The 19625-nt window shown below is 39.5% G+C and overlaps 1 protein-coding gene across 1 annotated transcript in view; it reads left to right on the forward strand.

The window, feature by feature from the left end:
• The window catches only part of POLA1 (DNA polymerase alpha 1, catalytic subunit), a 244401-nt gene that overhangs the window by 130346 nt on the left and 94430 nt on the right, over positions 1-19625 (forward strand). The window contains exon 35 of the mRNA XM_063126490.1: positions 18974-19090. Coding sequence (XP_062982560.1) covers positions 18974-19090 — 117 coding nt within the window. The remainder of the gene's footprint in view (positions 1-18973; positions 19091-19625) is intronic.

Consider the following 19625-nt stretch of genomic DNA (forward strand, 5'->3'; position numbering starts at 1 on the left):
TATATGGATCTAAATCAGCTGCAACTCCCATTCATGATGCATTTCTGTTTATTTCTTCTGATATAAAAAAAATCCCATAATGAGATTAATTCATTTTCTTTTTAATACTTGTGTATCTGAATTTAAAACATGCAAGTTAAAGAACCCACCAAATGTATGAGATGACAAATTTTGTAAGCAGTCATCTCTGAGTACAGTCTCTTGTCCTTGCTTTCATTTTTGTTAAGGAGTACATCAATGGCAATATAGAATGGGGGGAATTGTGCTAGTACAAGTTACACTTTGGGGTATTCATGAAAGAGTTTCTTACCTGTTCCCAAAGGAGTTACCCAAATAACTCATTGGCCTAATTACCCGCCCGAGCATGGCTTGCCGTGTTGTCCGAACCTAGGCAGCATTGCTTGCTTGAGGTAGAAACAACTCTCAACCGGACAACAGGCCATGAGTTATTTGAGGGTTGTTTCTCCTTCAAGCACGCCATGCCACCCTTGTTTTAATAACATAACAGACCTTGGCAGGACGGATAATTTGGCTAATGGTGCTCGGCATGCGCTACCAACTTAAGCCATTGTGACTTGTTTTGATCATGCAAAATGGGTTTATGTTAGTCAATAGTTGCTTGCTTTCCCCTATCAGCATGGGAATGTCTTTCAAGAAAAAGCACTTTTTTAAAAAGTGTTAGTTTCTACACTTCTTTTGGTGACCAAGATACCCTTAAACACAGGCTAGTTTCATTTTGGGATATGGTAACAATTGGCTTGGTTTAGATGTAACACTGGCCTATTGTTCCCTCTTGACCCTCTTTCAAGTGAGAGTGGCTAAATAAAACCCAGATCTTCTATCTGTGAATTGTTGTTGCTGTTGTTGTTGTTATTGACATGTGAACCAGGAACTCTGGCTTGTCTCGCCCCAGACAAGCCAGAGTCATAAACCATGGTTTGTTATTGATTTATGACTCTGGCTTGCCCAAGGAGAAATAAGCCAGAGTTCCTGATTCAGACATAGTGATAAACCACAGACAGAAAGTCCATGGTTTCTTAGTCACTCCTACTTGCAGGAGGACCAAGTAGGAACCATAGGGCTTATTGTTATGTCCCACCAGACCAGTCTGTCACCATGTCCCTAAATGAATCTGAGGTTGGTCATTTGCTTCAAACCTCCTCTTTTAACCCCCTCATCTTTTAAACATGTCAATCTAATATACAGCTTGGTAAAGTAAATAGTTTTTGTGGAAGTCTAATGTGTATCTGACAAAGCTGCAAACCACTATGAATATAAGACAACATAATACTAAGAATGCTTTTGAATTTTTATTGAGTGCCAAAGGGCTTCGATTTTCATAATAACCCCAACACCACCCCACACGCTATACAGTATGCTACTTTTTTGTGCTCCGTTAGCATAGTTGATCATATGACTGCCGTTTAAACATCAAGCCAATGTTTTTTTTCATCAGTAATATTAAGTTTTTCTTGGTAGCTATCAGCCTCATTCAACATAACTCTGAAACTTGGCCAGTTTTTAATCCAAATATATTTTCTTATCTCATTACTATAATGCAGTTGTACAAGAGAACTCTATGGCTACATCATTACTCATCCCACTCTTTCCTAGAGAGTCTTCAGGTGGTAGTTCACATAGAACTGCTTTGCCTGCCTCAACCAGGATTAATTTAATTCAGACATACAAAACTTAGTGGAGCAAACTAGGATCAGCATCCCCTCCCATTTAGAACCCATTCATAAACTAGGTTACCAAATTAGGTGTATGGCTAAACATTTATCCAGGTAATCTAAATTGTATATAATTTTCAGCAAGGTTTAAAAGGAGATTAAAACAAATTGGAATTAAAACATCTAAATAAGTTTCCCAAGATACCTTTTCATCTCATTAGGGTACCATGATCTTCCAAATGCATAAAATTCCCTTTAATAGATCTTGACCAAAATACAAATTTTGTAAAATAAGACAAGAAATAGTATATTGGCTCAACAAGTATTTATTTATTTATTTATTACATTTCTATACCGCCCAATAGCCGGAGCTCTCTGGGCAGTTCACAAAAATTAATAACATTGTCTGATAGAAGAAGGGGAAATGGATAATTGGATTAGCTGCTTGTGCATATCTGTTATTCTAGAAAAAAACTTATTTCACAGTACATATTTATCCATAAACATTTAAAGCTATATGTTGTACAGGATAGTGCAGTATAGTTTTGAGATATTGACTAGAAGGGCTAAAGTAGCTTTTAAATCAGTTATTAGATTCTTTCAAAATAGATTGTTTAACTTTAAACAATTGATCAAACTTGATCATTTAGTCTGCTTTGTCTTTAAAATATTACCTAATTTATGGATTGTATGCACTGTTGCTTGCATACAGTTGGTAAAATAATTAGATTATAGGTTTCTCAAATGAAAAAGCACCCACTGGTGCAGTTTTACTAGTGCTTTCCACTTGTCTTTGTCAAGCATGGTTGTAAGGAAGCAGTTCTGGTGGTGACGTACAGACTATGCCTGGCTTTGGTCTTATGCAAGATAGAAGCTGTAAAAGATTGTATAACTATTTAGCCTTAGATATGACCAAGGGGAGGGTTTTCTGCCCTTTCAATGTATACAATACCACTTGTAACCAAAGCAGTGGAACCCACTGCTTGGCCTACTGATGTCAGTTTTCTGTTTGGCCTAGTAACATTTCTTGTTTTGAAATGGCCAACTGATTATTCTGTCAGGCCTGAGAGTCATAATAGGTACTCTAAGCCAAATGTTGAGTCCCCTGATTGATAAGAAAGTGTAGATGCTAGCTGAGCTCAATAATCATACATGATGGGTTAGATCCATTGTTGTGTGAGCAGAACTCTGCTCATGCAAGGGGACTTTTCCTATGAGGCATGGCAACTACCCTTTGAGGAAAGGTTACAGCAGTTTGTGCTGTTTTGCTTAGAAAATAGGTGACTAACCAGAGACATCATTATGCATGGTTTGGAAAAAGTGGATAGGGAGAACTTTTCCCTCTTTCATAAGACTAGAGCCTACGGTCATCCAATGAAGCTGACTGGTGGGAGGGATATTTAGGAAAGATAGAAGGAAATATTTCTTCACACAGCTGATAGTTAAACTATGGAATTCACTACCAGAAGGTGTAGTGATGGCTACCAACTTTGATGGGGTTAAACAGATTTCATGATGGCTGTATATTACTTCCAGTATATTCCCACAGGCATCTGCTCAGCCAGTGTGTGAAGAGAATTCTGGACTAGATCGGCCTTTCGTCTGACCCAGCATTGCTGTTCTTATGTTCTTATAGTTCCCAGTTTGCACATAATAGGAGCAAAGTGGCAGCACAAAGGAGCACAGTGGGGCACATGCACTGTGTGCCCTTGCACAATATTTGTGCACGTCACAGTTTTGTGACGTAGCATGACCTTTAGACCCGGCCTATGTGAAATTGTGTATTCCCTATGGGTGAGTAGCCTGTGTGTGGCAGGGGTGTTGATTGTGCCCTAGACTTCTGCTTCTGCCTCTAGCTCTAGGAGTTATAGTCAGGGCCAATGCTTGCTGCAGTGCCACTACCCATGCTCAGATATTCTTTCACATTTTTGGGTTTTTTTTACTAGAACTGTGAGCATAGTATGATGCAGAGATCTGTTCTAATCTATAAGCTTATTGCATTGTCCTTTTGTCATCTAATTGCTTAGAACTTGGATATATTTTCATTAGTTTTAATACCGTTAAACCTGTTACCCTTTATGTGATTGTGCTACACTAATCTAGGTACGAAGTATATTCATTTCAAATTGAATTACAAAATTCTTTGGTTATGGTAGTTATAATCAAGGAAACAAAGGATTGGCTTTGCCTGGTTTTAAAAGACAATGTATATTAATCAAACAGGGGTTAACAATTATGCACTTCAGCACATTCATTTAAAACAGTGCATATAACTGTTTGATAAAGTTTTATTTAAAGCAAGTCATGACCAAAAGCTTAATTATAAAGTCAAAACAAGAGGCATAAAAGCTATTTATTTCTGATAATGGTGCTTCCCCACCCCCCCAAAAAATAGCGCTGATCACACATTTATCTACATGTTCAATTTCTAAGCATAATAACTCCAGTTACTGTTATCACTATAAAAAGAGATTAACTGATAGAAAGTACAAATAAACGCAAACAAGAACTGAATGCAGAGGTGACAAAGAAGAAAATACTACTTTAATGTTAATTATAATTGGTAGGAAGTCGAGACAAATTACATTTTCTATATGAATTGAAGGGACACTTGGTGTCTCATTCAAAGATATAGTTACGTGTTTGCTTTACCTGTAGGTGGCTTTTATCTGTTATCTCCTCCCCACCACCCCAGTTTTAACACACTATGATAAGTGATTACGTTTCTGCTTTATTAATTAGAAGTATGTATGTCAGAGTAACAATTTAATATATATTATAATGTCTAAATATAAAAGTCAACATTAATAAATATACAATACTTCAATTATCATTCTATAAACTAATATGACCAAATGCTTTCAACCTTTCATGTTTTATTTTGAGGTTTGTTTTTTTAAAAAAAAGTGGCAACAGAATTCAGAGTTCTGAATATTCAAAAATGAAAATATCTAGTAATATTACCTAATATTTATTAAAAACTATAGGAGTTAGTGTTTGGAAGATGTGCATAAAGAAACTTTTAAGGCAAGCACTAGCTCACATCATAATTATCATGCCACTATGGGCCATGAAGGAAACATTTGTCTAGCCTCTTTCTGTACCACAGAAGAGGGATCCAGGTTGGAGTCTGTCGATTTCCATGCCCCAGTTGTCAAAGAAACAGCTAAATATACTGAAGAGCTTGGAGGTGTCATTCGCCATGTTTCTTCTTAATAATATGTATATGCCTTTCCAGTATGCCTTCTAGGTGAAAATGTATACATTCATGTGGGTAAGTATTTTTTTTTTATTTTTTTTATTTATCATACTTATACCCTGCTCCTCAGTCAAAAAAGGCTCTCGGAGAGGCTTACACTTAGCAAAAAAGACAGTCCCTGCCCTCAGGCTTACAATCTAATAGACATGACACACAAGGAAAATGAGTCAAGGAGGGAGGGAGGGAGGAGAGAGAAAGAAAGAGAGAGAGAGAGAGTCCAGCAGGAGCAGGCCCCGATGTTACTTCTGCCTGGTCCTATCCCCTCGGTCCTTCTTCTTCCCCACAGGGCCAAGATGGCAGTTTGCCCTGTGGGGGGGGGGAGAAGAGTCCAGTAGGAGCAGGCCCCGATGTTACTTCTGCCTGCTCCTGTCCCCTCGGTCCTTCTTCTTCCCCACAGGGCCAAGATGGCAGTTTGCCCTGGGGGCGGGGGGGGAAGAGTCCAGCAGGAGCAGGCCCCGATGTTACTTCTGCCTGCTCCTGTCCCCTCGGTCCTTCTTCTTCCCCACAGGGCCAAGATGGCAGTTTTATTATCAGTAACTTTTTAATTATCAGTAACTTAAAAACATATTTGTCACAAATACAGCCTGAAGTAGTACTGACATTTGCATGAGTCTAACAATGGGCCAGTTCGCACAACACAACAGCCCATTGTGGTGTGCAAACAGCTGTGGTGCATGTTGGCTGCCATTATGAAGACGCATAACCCTAAAACAGACAATGAATTCTGAAATTGTTGTTTAACCTCAAATAACCCCTGTCCCTGAGGTTCAGACAACAAGCCACAGCAACCCTTGTACAAAGAGGGAGTGACAAGACAAAGATAGGACATTCAGTCAGGGTTTGATAAATTGAAGTCTTGTTAAAACTTTGTGGAATATGACAGGGCACAAGTATAAGTACTTAAGGTGAGTGGTGACAGATGATCATCATGCTTTGATTGTATGCACTTTGCCAGAAGCATTTTGAATGGCTTAGAATCATAGAATAGTAGAGTTGGAAGGGGCCTATAAGGCCAGAAGGGAGACATAAATAAGTAACCAGAATGTGAACAATTACTTTAACAGTAGGTAAAGAGATGGAAAATGTAGTTTGTACTGTTTTGGTGTTTTGTTTTGTTTTTTAAAGCTAGTCCCTACCAACACCTGTTTGTGCAGCCAAAAGAGCATCCTGGCATACACCTGTCCACACAACTTGACTTAAAAGAACAAAGAATCCAAACACAACTATTTACAGGCATGTCTATTGAGTTCAGTGGGGCTTGCACCCTGGTAAGTGTGTGTAGGACTGCAGCCTTAAAATGAAAAATATTAAGGGCCAAACTAGATGTGACATTAATTGCAGGAATGCAAACCATATGCTCATTTTTAAAAAGTAGATGACAGGCATGGGGAGAATAAGCAGGACCACAGGGGATGAGAGAGCTTAAGCCTGCCCATTCTCTGCTGTGGCCCTGACAAAAGTCCACTGTCCTTGAAAGCTAATATTTGGATCAGTAGGAAGCCTCCATTGGTGCAAATCAGGAGATTTTTATTGGGATTGTGGTGAGGGGAGAAGGGTAAAACTACTTTTTCTCAATGCCATAGATCCCAATGTTGCTAGAGTTCCCTCTTGTGGCTGCTATATTCTTTTCTTTAATATGCATGTTAATTGCATTCACACAATTAACCTCGTGTTTAGTTTAGCCCTCAGCCTTCTTAAAGTCAAAAAAGGCAAAGCAGTTTATATGAAGAAATTTTATTACTGTTAGACAGTAGTGTGCAGTCAGGGAGGCAGAATCATTTTTGCACTTTGGTTTGTCCCCCGTACCTGCTTCAGTTTCTTTCATCAGAAGTTTGATCAAATAAAATGAATGAATTTAATAGATACTCAGATTTTTCATAGTGGCCCCTCTTATTTGGTGACAGGACCTCTGAAGCCAAGGAAAGCTTTCAAAAAATGAAAATTGCATAAATTACCAAAGTATTCCTAAGCATATGAAATTGTTGAAGTAATGCTATGTATAAAATCAATATTGTTTTTAACGGCTTTAAAGGTGGTCCCAGAAACTGCAAGTAAATCAATTTAATTCTAGTCATATTGGTAGATAGACTATGGGTGTGTTTGGGTAACTGCAGCAGGGGAAGAAGCTGTCTGCATGTGCTGTGAGACTGCCGTTTGCATTATTCACTGGACTGCAGTGTGGGTTTGCGTATCTTCCAAACCCACTGTGCAGTGTGGCGGGAGCAGCTTTGTACCCACCCTATAATCTCTATTGTGGGTTGTACGGTGGGTACAACACTATCCTGTGCACTGGGTTGAGACGATATGCCAGCGTGGGGAATAATGCAAATCCCCCACTGAACCCAGTCTATAGTTGGGAACTGGTTGGTTAGATACCTAGGTGGGGAAGACATTTTAGAGTTGGTATACATTCTTTCTTGTGTTTGCAGGCACGCACATGGGAAATAATGTGCTTTTGCAGCACATCTTTAGTACATTCTAGAGGTAGATTATAATGTTTTTTGGCAGTAGGATCCAGCCCCTCATTTTTAGCACATATACCTAAAGTGGCAGGCCTCACTCTACCCCATTGGGGTGTCTTTGATTGCTGCAGCAGTAACATTGTTAGGAACATTATCTTGGTCCATGCATAAACTGAGCTAACCTGTAGCTTCTCTGCCCTTCTCTCGTGCTTTTTTGGAAAGTTATATGCTTTTATTTCCTCACAGAGACTTCCATCTTCCTACACAAGCACACTTGAATCCTCCTCCTGTATTATCGAAAGGGTTTCGGGGGAAATATGCTGACTATTGATTGTCACCAGCGTTGTCTCCTCTGTTTAGGAGAGGGACATCTATTTGATACACGTGAACACTGCCAAAAAACCCACTAAGCCAGCTCACTGTAATCATTTCACTTGTCTCTATGCAATCCTCTGGGAGAACACTTTTGCCCTTAAAGTCCCTGTTGCAGGCTCCATTGGCTCCAACCTGTTAAATGAATCAGATCTGGGGTAGGCAGAAAGTAGATCTCCAGATATTTTGAGTTTAAATTCCCAGAAGCCCTTGGCAGCATGGCTAATAGGAATGCTAGGAGGTTTAGTCCAAAACATCTGGAGATCTTCTTTCTGTCCACCCCTAGTTTAGACAGCATTGGGGTGGAGTTCAGCAAATTCTGAAATAGCAGTTCTGTTAAAGGACCAGGTTCATAGCTTGGAGGTGCTGATTGATCCAGCTCTATCACTGGAAAGACAAGTGGCCTCCATGGCATGAAGCACCTTTTACCATTAAGGCTTATGAGTCAGCTGTGGCCCTTCCTGAATAGAGAAGGCCTGACTACAGTTACTCATTCTCTGATAATGTCCAGGTTAGATTACTGTAATAAGTTGTATGTGGAGTTGCCATTGAAGACTACCTAGAAACTGCAGTTACTTCAAAACACAGCTGCTAGGCTACTAACTGGGGTCAGGCATTAGGAACACATTTCACCAGTGCTTAAAGAGCACCATTGGATTCCAGTCCATTTCTGAACACAACTCAAAGTGCTGGTGCTTATCTTGAAAGCCCTACATGGCTTAAGACTTTGATATCTTAGGGAATGTATTCTCCCACATCAACCTGCCTGTACACCAGGGTTGCAAGACTTCCAGCAGCTGCCACCATTGAAAAAAGAAAAACTGCTGCCTTAGAAGCCTTGTTCCTATAGCATTCTAGGAAGCCGTACTCAAAGTTTCCTCTCCACTTCCTAGGATACTCCAAGATACTCTAGGAATTGAGTTTCTATGGCAGGAACCATAGAACTTGTTCCAAGAGCAGTTTTTTTCTCAGTGGAAGAGGGAAAGGTTAAAGCTGTGAGTGATGACATGTGTATATGTGTGAGTGGATGTGAGTTGGAGTAATGTTGGGGGGGGGGGCGCTAATAGATTTTCCCCAAGGGAATGCATCACAAGATGCCCACAGCTGTCTTAAACTAAAGGTTTTTAAACATTATTAGAATGTATGCAAGAGAAGTGGTGTGTTTGTGAGGCGGAGAGAGTTATGTGAACATTGTAAATTTGGTCCTGTTTAACTTTAGAACCTACACCAAACGGGTCCTAATGCCCCGGTGAGAAAATTACACAATAAGAAACAAAGTGGCATAGCGGTGATATGAGTGTTATTGGCGATATAACAAACCTGAGCTTCTAATATTGTTATGACTCCTCTCTCTTTCATATCCTCCTGCTTACTACTTTTGTGATTTAAAGCTAAACAAACAAAAATATTAAACTAATCTAAACATAGTTGTTAACACTCCCTTTTCTTCCTCCTTCACATTACTTGAATATAAAAACTGTGCTAAAATGTTACTAAGTTTCTAAGCATGTGAAGAATAAACATAGAAGTTCAAGTGAAAGGAAAAGCTCAAAACTTGAAAATAATTTCAGAAATAACTCCCAAAATTCAAGCTCAGAAAATACTCTTAAAACCTAACCTCAGAAAATATTCCAAGACTTAACTTCATAAAATATTCTACCTTCAGAAATAATTCTAAGTTCCTAAGTCTAAGAGTCTAGAGAGATCCAGAGTTACCCAAATCCTTGGGTCAGGTGGTCTAGAGAAGATCAGAGGCAAAGCAGCGAAGGAGTGAAGTGAAGCTGCAGCTCTGGTTTTTATTCACTTGTTCTGGCCAAAAGTGGGGTGATGAGACAAACATCTTCTAATCAAAATGGGATGTTTGGGTGGTTAATCCACCCATTCACCAATAAGAAATCGAGTGACTTTTCTACACCCCCCCAAAAAATGATATTTTATGTTCATGTGGATTGGGAATATTTTAGGTACTGTATAAAAAGGGTTAATCAGAGACCAGGGCCGGATCTACACTATTGCTTTAAAGCGCTTTATAACAGTTTTATAGCGCTTTAAAGCAGTTAAAGCGCTTTATAACTGTTATAAAGCGCTTTAAAGCAGTAGTGTAGATCTGGCCCTAGGCATGTTGACTTGATCATGTCTCTCTTGTATATCCTCCTTGAGCTCACAGACATCTTTGGTCATATCCATCCAAATGCCTACTCCCAATTGTCACTCATGCTCAGGTTACAACTTCCCCCACCCAATTAGTGTTGGGAAAGGACATGCCTTATATGCAGGTATTCATGATGAGATGTCAGACAGTAACGGGCATCTGAGCATGCTCAGTTCTTCTGTTCATCTCACTCATACACTGCCAGTACACCATGGCCTTGAACAAGCTCTGTGAAGCCACTTGTAATGTCAGGTGCATTCCCCCCCCCCTTTTCTTCAAAGTCAGACCTGCAAGTCTTAGAGTCTCCTTGAGATAACATCAATTATCATAGAATCAAAACTTCAAAGTCTTCATGCACACGAGTCAGGGGGCAGGAATATGTCTGATACTTAAATATGAGTCGGAGGTCTTTTAGGGGTCTTGTAGATATCCCTAAAAACCTCATTCAGATCATTCAGCCATTCCAGATCAAATTAACAATCTTCAGCTTGAAGTAGCCTCTTCAGAGCAAAACTATTTAACTCTCTTATTACCAAATTAATAAATGTGCTCACCTATGCAGCCCCTTACACTGGCAGACACAAAATGCCCCCCCCCGAGTTGTGCACCTCTGATGTATGTATGTATGTATGTATGTATGTATGTATGTATATAATATATACACAAACATATTCCTCAGAGGCCATCTTTACCACACTATCTGAGGTGGGGCTGGTGGCTCCGGAGAAGAGGGCCTTTTAGCTGGGGCGCCATGCTTGTGGAAATCTCCTCAGGAAGGCTTGCTTGGCACCTACAGAAATATCTTTTAGTTGTTAGGCAAATATTTACTTATTTTTCCTGGCTTTTAACATCTCATGTATTTTTACCCTCCCTGCTGTGATTGTTCTTAATACTGACTTTTACTGTGTTTTTACTATGTTTACTGTATTTCTTTCTGTTATTGTGAAACACCCTTCGTGAAACATCTGCCATGAAGGGAAATATAGAAGTTTTATTAATATATAACATTTTATCTCTACCTATAAAGAGGAAACTATGTCCCAAAATGTTTACCCACTTTCACATATGGTACTGCCTTAATGCTGTTCACCCAGACAGGTCTTTGTGTACATGGATCAGAAAAAAAATCTAAAAATATGAATTTTGGGGTTTTAAGTATTTTTAATGAATTTACTAAAAACCTAGGTTTACGCCTATAACTCCCAGCATGCCTTGGGTGGGAGACCAGACTTACTGGCCTTTAGCAGCCATTGTGATTCCTAAAGTCAGTCATAAACCCACATAAAAGGGCTGCATCCATTTGCGGTGCCTCCTCCCACCTGTCGTGTGTTTTTAAAATCATAACTAGATATAACAGCGTATCTTTGAGACGCCGAACTCTGGACATGCTCAAAGGCACCCTGTCCTGATATCGCTGTTTTCTCAGAAGCGGAGGGAAGCAGCCTTCACCCTTAAGAGGGAGGGAGGGACGAAAGGGAAGCACTCTGTGCATGCCCAGAAACAGGCTTGACGAAGGGGGGCAAATGCCCAGCCCAGTACCAGCCATTCAGTATAGGCTCCTGATGGAGCACTTCATTGGTGAGAAGTGCAGGCTGAGGCAGTCCCAGCAGGACTTGGCCGGAGTTGTGCATGTCCACTAAGAGCTGTTTACCTCCTCAGTGATGCTACTCCTGGCCACTCTGCTAAGGAGCAGCATCAGCAACCAGAGGAAGTAAACGCCTCTCAGAGGAAATGGGCACCTGAGGGCTGCCAAAGCCATGCTGGGAGGTGTAGTACTGGCATGTCACTATCTCTCAGTCTTAACTCAGCCCCCACTTTCCTGACCTCTTGCTAACTGTCTTTGTTCTCCTTCTAAAAGACTTTCCCCAACTGCCACTCACCCCACCCACCATTCTATTCTAGTCTCAGCTGTCAGTCATTCCTCCATTCACCCTTCTGTTTCAATAGTAAAGTCAGGCTTTTACATAAAAATCATAAACTTTATTCAATAATTCTTGCATCCATCTTGGAATGTTGTGGTTTAGTTATAATGGGGGGTGGGGGAAGGAAACCGCAGCATAGAAAATCTCATCAAGTTAAAAGGCCTTTGGGGGGGGCGGGAATTAATTATTAAAAAAAATTACTTGGCACTTAAAAGCCATTAATGCAGTCACTAGGCAAGCCTGCCAGGGAAAAAGAAATCCTTAATCAGAGTGCTACAACTAAGAAGGCCCGCTCTCCCACCACGCCTCAGATGTGTTCAAAGATTAACATGTTATTCAGGGACCTAGGCTTGCACCTAGAACTCCCAGCATGCCTTGGGCGGGGGGAAGACTTCTCAGACTTTGACAGCCATCATCTGGAAGTAGCTCGCCATCCTGAGCCTGAAAGGAGAGTGGCTGGAGCAGAAGGGAAGTAGGTCACAGCTCTGGGCCCATCACTAATGTCATCGACCAAGCCACCTATGAGTCAGTCAGTCAGCCAGCCAGCTTCCTCAAAGAGAGGGGGTTGGGGGAAGAAACTAATTTAATTTGTTTTAAAGTTATCTCACAGGCCTAGGACTGGCCTACCTTGCAGGGTTATCATGAGGATGAGAGAGGAAAAAAAGACGAATTTAATTTGTTTATAGGTTAACTCACAGGCTAGCACTGGCCTGCTGCTTTAAGATGATTACCTCACAGACATATATGTTAGGGGACCTGACCACTGGGTAGTAACTTGAAATTTGGCATGTTGATAGGTCTGGCTATAAAATGTACCAGAAAAATCTGAAAACGTTAAATTTTGGATTTTAAGTATTTTTAAAGAATTTAATAAAAATCCGAGGCTTATGCCTACAACTCCCAGCATCCTTGGGTGGAACTCCCAAGAGTCTACTCTTGCCACCAAACTATGACTCATGGTCATGACCAGTACAAATTGCTATTATTCCTTCAGGACATTCCATAAATAAAATTTCTTCAGCAGGAGATATTGAAAATTGCTTTATCCTCTATGTGACTCCATAGCAGTGGCATGTTATAAACACTACTCATGGACCTGAGCAACACCAGGCATATCAGTTAGTCAATAAATAAAATAAATAAAATTGGATTGAGGTTTTTCTATACATTCATGCCCATGATTGTGCTTTCCTTGGTGTTCCATGTCTCAATTGTTGCAAGACAGGCTAAAGCAAATGTTTTCATTTCTAGACAAGCTTGCTTGTTTTTCGTACCAGAAGTTCCCACGTTGCCCTCTTGATATGCAAGTCATACCCTCAGTGTCAGGAGTTAGAAGACCACTTTGAGAGTGTCTTTAAAAATGTGAGTCTGAATTGCTGTGATGCTTGGTCTTCAGTTGTGAATATGTCTTCATTAAAATAAAGATCTCTTATAAATCAGCATCTGATGAGGGGGAAATCAGTGGATAGTTGTCTACCAGATCACCCCTGTCCACATGTTTACTGACACTCTCAAAGAATATTCTGAAAGATTAGTGAGGCAGGGCATACTTTTTCAGCAGCCGTGTGGCTTCTTTTTCAGCAGGATTAGGGTAATTTTATTTTTAATAACATTTTCTGCTATTTACCTAGAACATTAGGCTAACCACATATAATTTCCTGGATTCCCCCCCTCCCCCGGATCCCTTTTTTAAAATTGGCATTGCATTAGCCATTCTTCAGTCTTCTGATACAAAGTCTAATATTAGGGACATATTTACATATTTTTGTTAGTAGATCACCAGTTTCACATTTGAGTTCCTTAAGAACTTTAGGAAGCATACCATCTGGGCTCAGTGATTTGTTTAGCTTTTAATTTGTCAGTAAAGTTTAGAATTTCATCTCTTGTCATCTCTGCTTGGCTTAGTTCCTTAGTTCCTGCAAACATCCATTCAGACACTAGTATCTTCTCTACATCTTCTGCATCTTCTGCTGTGAAGATGGATAAAAATATTTAATTAACTTTCTCTGCAATCTCCTTATCCTTTAACTGTGTTGTCATCCAGTGGTCCAACTACTTCTCTAGCTGGTTTCCTGCTTCTGAAGTATTTAAGTAATTCTTTATATGCTCCCCCAAATACTTCTTTGCATCTCTTTTTGTCTGCTTCCATTTCCTTTGGACTTGGTGCTACCTATCATTCTTGTTGAGCTTCTGTTACCTCCAAGCATTTTGAAGAGATTTAACCTTCTTGATTTCCCCTTCAACTTCCTTTTTATCATGTCCCTCATTTTAAAGACGTTTCTTCTTTTGAAGTAAAATATGACTGCTTCGGACTTCGTTTACTTAGATATAAATTAAATTCGATAGCGCTATGGTCATGTTTTTCAATTGGTACAAGAACACACATGTATCACACTAGTTTCTGAGCAGCACCACTTAGAATTAAGTCCAGGGTCACCTTCTGTTTGGTCTTTTCCATGACAAACTGTTCTAGGGCACAGTTGTTTAGAGTATTGAGAATTTAATCTCTTTGTCATAACTGAAACATGCATTTATCCAGTCACTGTAATGGTAATTTGAAGTTACCCATTACTACAACACTTGCCCATTTTTGATGCCTGCCTGATTTCATTCTCCATCCCTGAGCAATCTGACTAGGTGGATGATAGCAGGTTCCCAGTACAAAATTTCTTTTGCCCACAGTGATTCTGTGGAAGTCACTGCCCTTTTTAAGGTTTCTCAGTTGCTTGACACTATGCCCTCAGCTGCCACATAACAGAAGTTCTCCGAGTGGTTCACATACAAACACAACATTTCAAGCTGACAACAATACAGATTCTCACATCTACTCTCACACACAGTAATATTCAGATGTCTGAGTTCCCAGTCTCATCCAGTTTCAAGAATCTAGTTGATGCTGAGTACAAATATTCATAATGTACATACAGTGGTGGCCAAAATTGTGGACACTTTTTGAAATTTTCATGTTTTACAACTTCGCATGCTTATAGAAAATGTTCTGTTTCACGAAATTTAAATGTTTATATATCAATTGAAAGATAATTTAATGCTGAATTCAATACAAAAAACAATGCAAATATCTACAGTACAAAAAGTTATGCTTACTTTAGCCTAAAAACAAACAGGTGTGATTGAGTAAAGAAGCAGATTACAATTGCAAACCCTACTGGCCAATCACAGTCCTTGTTCTGGGGACCAATCACATGGCAGTAGCTGCAATACATCATGGTTCAAGTTGGGGAAAGTCAGTTTTGCTGTTTGTTCTGTAACTGAAGCGCAATTGGAGATTGTGTGAATATTTGCAGTATTTCTCAAAAGTGTATGTACATATATCATAAAGAAAGCAATGGCACCAAAGAAAAGAGTTGATTGGGCACCCAGGAGAAGAAGCAGGATTGTTGTATTACGTGAATCAGGTATTTTAATTGATATATAAACATTTGAATTTTGTGAAACAGAACATTTTCTATAAGCATGCAAAGTTGCAAAACTTGAAAATGTCAAAAAGTGTCCACAATTTTGGCCACCACTGTAAAATAGTGATTTTCAGCAAAGAACATAAGATCTGTGTTGGATCAGACCAAAGATCTATCTAATTGAGCATTATGTTCCTACAGTAGTAACCCAGATGCCTATGGAAAGACCAAAACATGAGTGTAGTAGCACTCTGTTGTCTAGCAGCTGGCTAGTTAAACGTGTGCTGTGTGAAGAAGTACCGCTGCTTACTTTGACAAAACTATGGCTGCAACATTTAATTGATTGGCTTGATTAATTTATTAAAGAAGCTTGTAATCTACTAAAATGGTGCCCATGATTACTCAGGTGGCAGATTTTGAAATACCGTATTAGTACAAGAACTTGTAAAAACTGTAAATAAAAGCAGTATCCACAAGGGTCCTTTTTCCGTGAGCCCCTGCCAAAGAAAGTTAGGCAGGTGACTACTAGGAGGAGGGCTTTCTCTGTTGTGGCACCCCTGAGGTGGAATGAGCTCCCCAGAGAGGTCCGCCTGGCGCCTACACTGTACTGCTTTCATCGCCAGCTGAAGACCTTTTTATTCTCTCAGTATTTTAACAACTAATTTTAACTTACACTTAAATTTTTACTGTTTTAATTCTGTATTTTAATCTTATATCAACTTCTGTGTGGTTTTATCCTTGTTGTGCTTTTTATACTGTATTTTGTATTTGTGTTTTTAGATTGTGGGTTGTTTTATTATGCTCTTCATGGTTTTAATTTTTGTGAACTGCCCAGAGAGCTTTGGCTATTGCGCGGTATAAAAATGTAATAAATAAATAAATAAGTATCTTAAGAGTGCTTTTCCTTCACTTAGGAGAGATTGCCTCTTCTGATATGCCTACTGCAACACATACGTGCATCATCTAAAAATGAAGAAACTATGCTTCTTGCTTCAGAACTATTTTTTTACCAATACGCAAAGTTAATTGATCAATCAGTTGATCAATCAAAATTCATAAAATTCTTCAGGTGAGATTTTTTTAAAAAATGGGTAACAGCTCTAAAAACTACTGTTACAAATAGGATTAATGAATAGCTATTCCGTTAATATTGATCACATCAACCTAAGCTAAACAATTAGCTGTTTCTACAATATAATTTATGGAGGAATGTGACTTAGATGCTGTTCCATAAATTCATACCCTTCCGTCCATGGCCAGTGAAATCTGGATCCATCCTAATATATCTGTAATTGAGGATTACCACCTCATGAATCTGAGAAAGTGGACTTTAGTCCATGAGAGTTTATGCCACAATAAATTGGTTATTTTTTTAGGTGACACACTAGAGCAGTTAAACATGGCTAGTTGTGGACACCAATAGAAGCATGGACAGAGCAGTTATATTTCAGTTAGCCTGCATGGCTTGGTAGATTCAAGGAATAGTTAGTGCCTTATTGTGTGAAGAAGTGGTGCCTGATGTTTTGAAGGAGATGGTAGTGTGATTGCTGCTGAAAAGGTCTACTCTGGACCAAATGATTTGTGCCAGCTATCACCTAGAGATGAAAACACCATTTTTATGGAAGGTGATTAAGAGGGTTGTGGTGGGGCAACTATAGGCATTCTTGAATGAAGCATCTTATCTAGGCCAATTCCAGTCTGGGTTCAGGCCTTGTTTTGGGACTGAATCTGCCTTGGTTGCCCTGTTGGATGACCTTTACCAAGAGAGGGATGGAGAGAGCTTTTGATACTATTGGCTCTGTGGGATGGGTGTCGGGGGCACAGTAATTCAGAGTTCCGTTCCTACCTACAGGGTCAGTCTCAGAGAGTGATGGTGAGGGAGTGCACCTCAGTCCCCTGCACTTGTTCTGTGGGGTACCACAGGGCGCTATTGTATCCCCAGTGCTATTCAACATCTATATGAGTTGTTGGGAGTAGTCACCCAGGGAACTGGTGTGAAGTGTCATCAGTATGTGGATGATGCCCAGCTCTGTTACTTTATAACAACATAATCAGGTCTAGCACCGACTGGTGCTTGGACACAGTTGTGAGCTGGATAGGTAAAACAAAAAATAAAAGTAATGCAGGATCATATAGGTGTCAGTTTATTTTTGTCCCAACTTCCCCACGTTTTGGTGCCTCCCTGTTGGTGGCTGGGCTGAATGACTGCCAATAAACTGAGTTTGAATCCTGGCAAGGCAGACGTACTGAGGGTAGGTGGGTCACAGATGTGGGAAATAGGTCAGTTGCTTGTTTTGGGCAGGGTTACACTTCCTCTGAAGGGACAGGTGCATAGTTTGGAAGTATCTTTGACACTGGAGGCTCAAGTGACAAGGAGTGCCTTTTATCACCTTTGGTTGGTACGCCAGCTGCGGCTGTTCCTGGACCATGATCAGTTAAACACTGTGGTTCATGGTGGTTCAGGCATTGGTAACCTCAAGACTGGATTATTGTAGTGTGGTCCATTTGGGGTTACCCTTGAGCTTGTTCCAGAAACTGCAGCTGGTACAGCAGTGAGGCAGCTACCCTTGTACAATAGCATGTTACACCTTCGCTAAAAGAATTGTGACACTGGCTGCGGATAAGCTACTAGGCCATGTTTAAGGTGTAGTTGTTAACATATGTTGCCCTACACAACTTGGGATCAGGTTACCTTTGGGATTGCTTCAGCCCTTACATCTTTGCATGGTCTTTGTAATCATCAGGAGTACTTCTGACGGTGCTGCATACACCTGAGGTTTGTCTCTGAAAAACTTGCAGTAAAGAGTTTAGTGTTGCAGCACCCACCCTCTCAAATGTGTTTTCATTAGACATCCCCCCAGAGTTTTTACATTTAGATGTCTTCTTAAAACCCACCTCATTCATGAAGGCTGAGGTGAGTCCCAGCCAGCTGGGCACAGCAGACTATGTAGTTTTATTGCTGATTAGTAGTTATTATTGTATAGTTTTATTGTTGCATTTTGGTGGCAACAATATTGCATGTTCACTTTGATAACTCCATGGAAAGTGTTATATAAATTTGGGTACTAAATTATTTATTTATTTATTTATTTATTTATTTATTTATTTATTTATTTATTTATTTATTTATTACATTTTTATACCACCCAATAGCCGAAGCTCTCTGGGTGGTTCACAAAAATTAAAATCATGAAGAGCATAAAAACGACCAACAATCTAAAAACACAAATACAAAATATAATATAAAAAGCACAACCAGGATAAAACCACACAGCAAAAATTGATATAGGTTAAAATATGGAATTAAAACAGCAAAGTTTAAAATTTAAGTTAATAGGTGTTAAAATACTGAGAAAATAAAATAAAATAATAAAACAATCAAATAATTTCAGGAAAGAATAATAAATTGATTTCGTAAAAAAAGTCATCCATGTGTTTGTGCGAATGTATATATGAGATAATTGAATGTATGTGGGTATGTACGTACACACATGTATTTATATAATAAACATGCATATGATTGTGTATATAACAGACATATGAATGCTGGTCATTATCTTTTACAATTCACATTCTTGCATTCTGATTCTGAAGCTCTTCAGCTGGGAATATAGTTTACTATAATAAAACTGCTGTATAATATATTGTGCATCAAATGGCTGAGAGGGAAGTTTGATGAATTTTATTCTTAAATATTTTTACCATTTCCCTCTTTAGGGTTGGCTGAGGTGTGAGGAGCAGACATGCCAATTTCGTACCCGTCGCCTTCCCCTCCGCTTTTCCCGGAATGGTCCTCTGTGTCCAGTCTGTAGGAAGGCTATCCTTAAACGAGAGGTAAGAATGCTACCTAGAGAAATGCCCCATTCCAGTTTTGAAGAACCATAAGAACAATTCCTGTGCTCAGTCATTCTTAGCAAAAGTAATACTTTTTCTCTTCAGTGGAATCCTAAGTCAGAGAGAAAGAGAAAAGTTTCCATTTAGGACAAACCAAGAAGTGGAAAATAAATTAATGTCCTTATATTTTCCATACAAATTTCTAAGTCAATTCATTCTTGATTATGCTTTAACTTAAACTATATTGTTTGCTTCCCAGTGCTTCGTATGTCACTTGCAGTTGGGAAAATTTACCTGCTTGCCTCTCCTACAAGACCACCATACAGTATTTGTCTATGCTAAGTGTACCCATTATGCAAGTGTCTGGTTTGACCAAATAATTTCTTCCTGAAATATTTGCACCAATGAACAGTATCTGTTGAAAATTCTGTCATTGTAACATTATCCTTTTGACATACTTTGCAAAGCCACAAGTTGGAAATTCATGATATTGCTGTTGTAAAGGTAGGATATGACAGCTATATCAGCTGATGGG

This window comes from Elgaria multicarinata, chromosome 5, assembly GCF_023053635.1.
Source record: "Elgaria multicarinata webbii isolate HBS135686 ecotype San Diego chromosome 5, rElgMul1.1.pri, whole genome shotgun sequence".
Taxonomy (NCBI): Eukaryota; Metazoa; Chordata; class Lepidosauria; order Squamata; family Anguidae; genus Elgaria; species Elgaria multicarinata.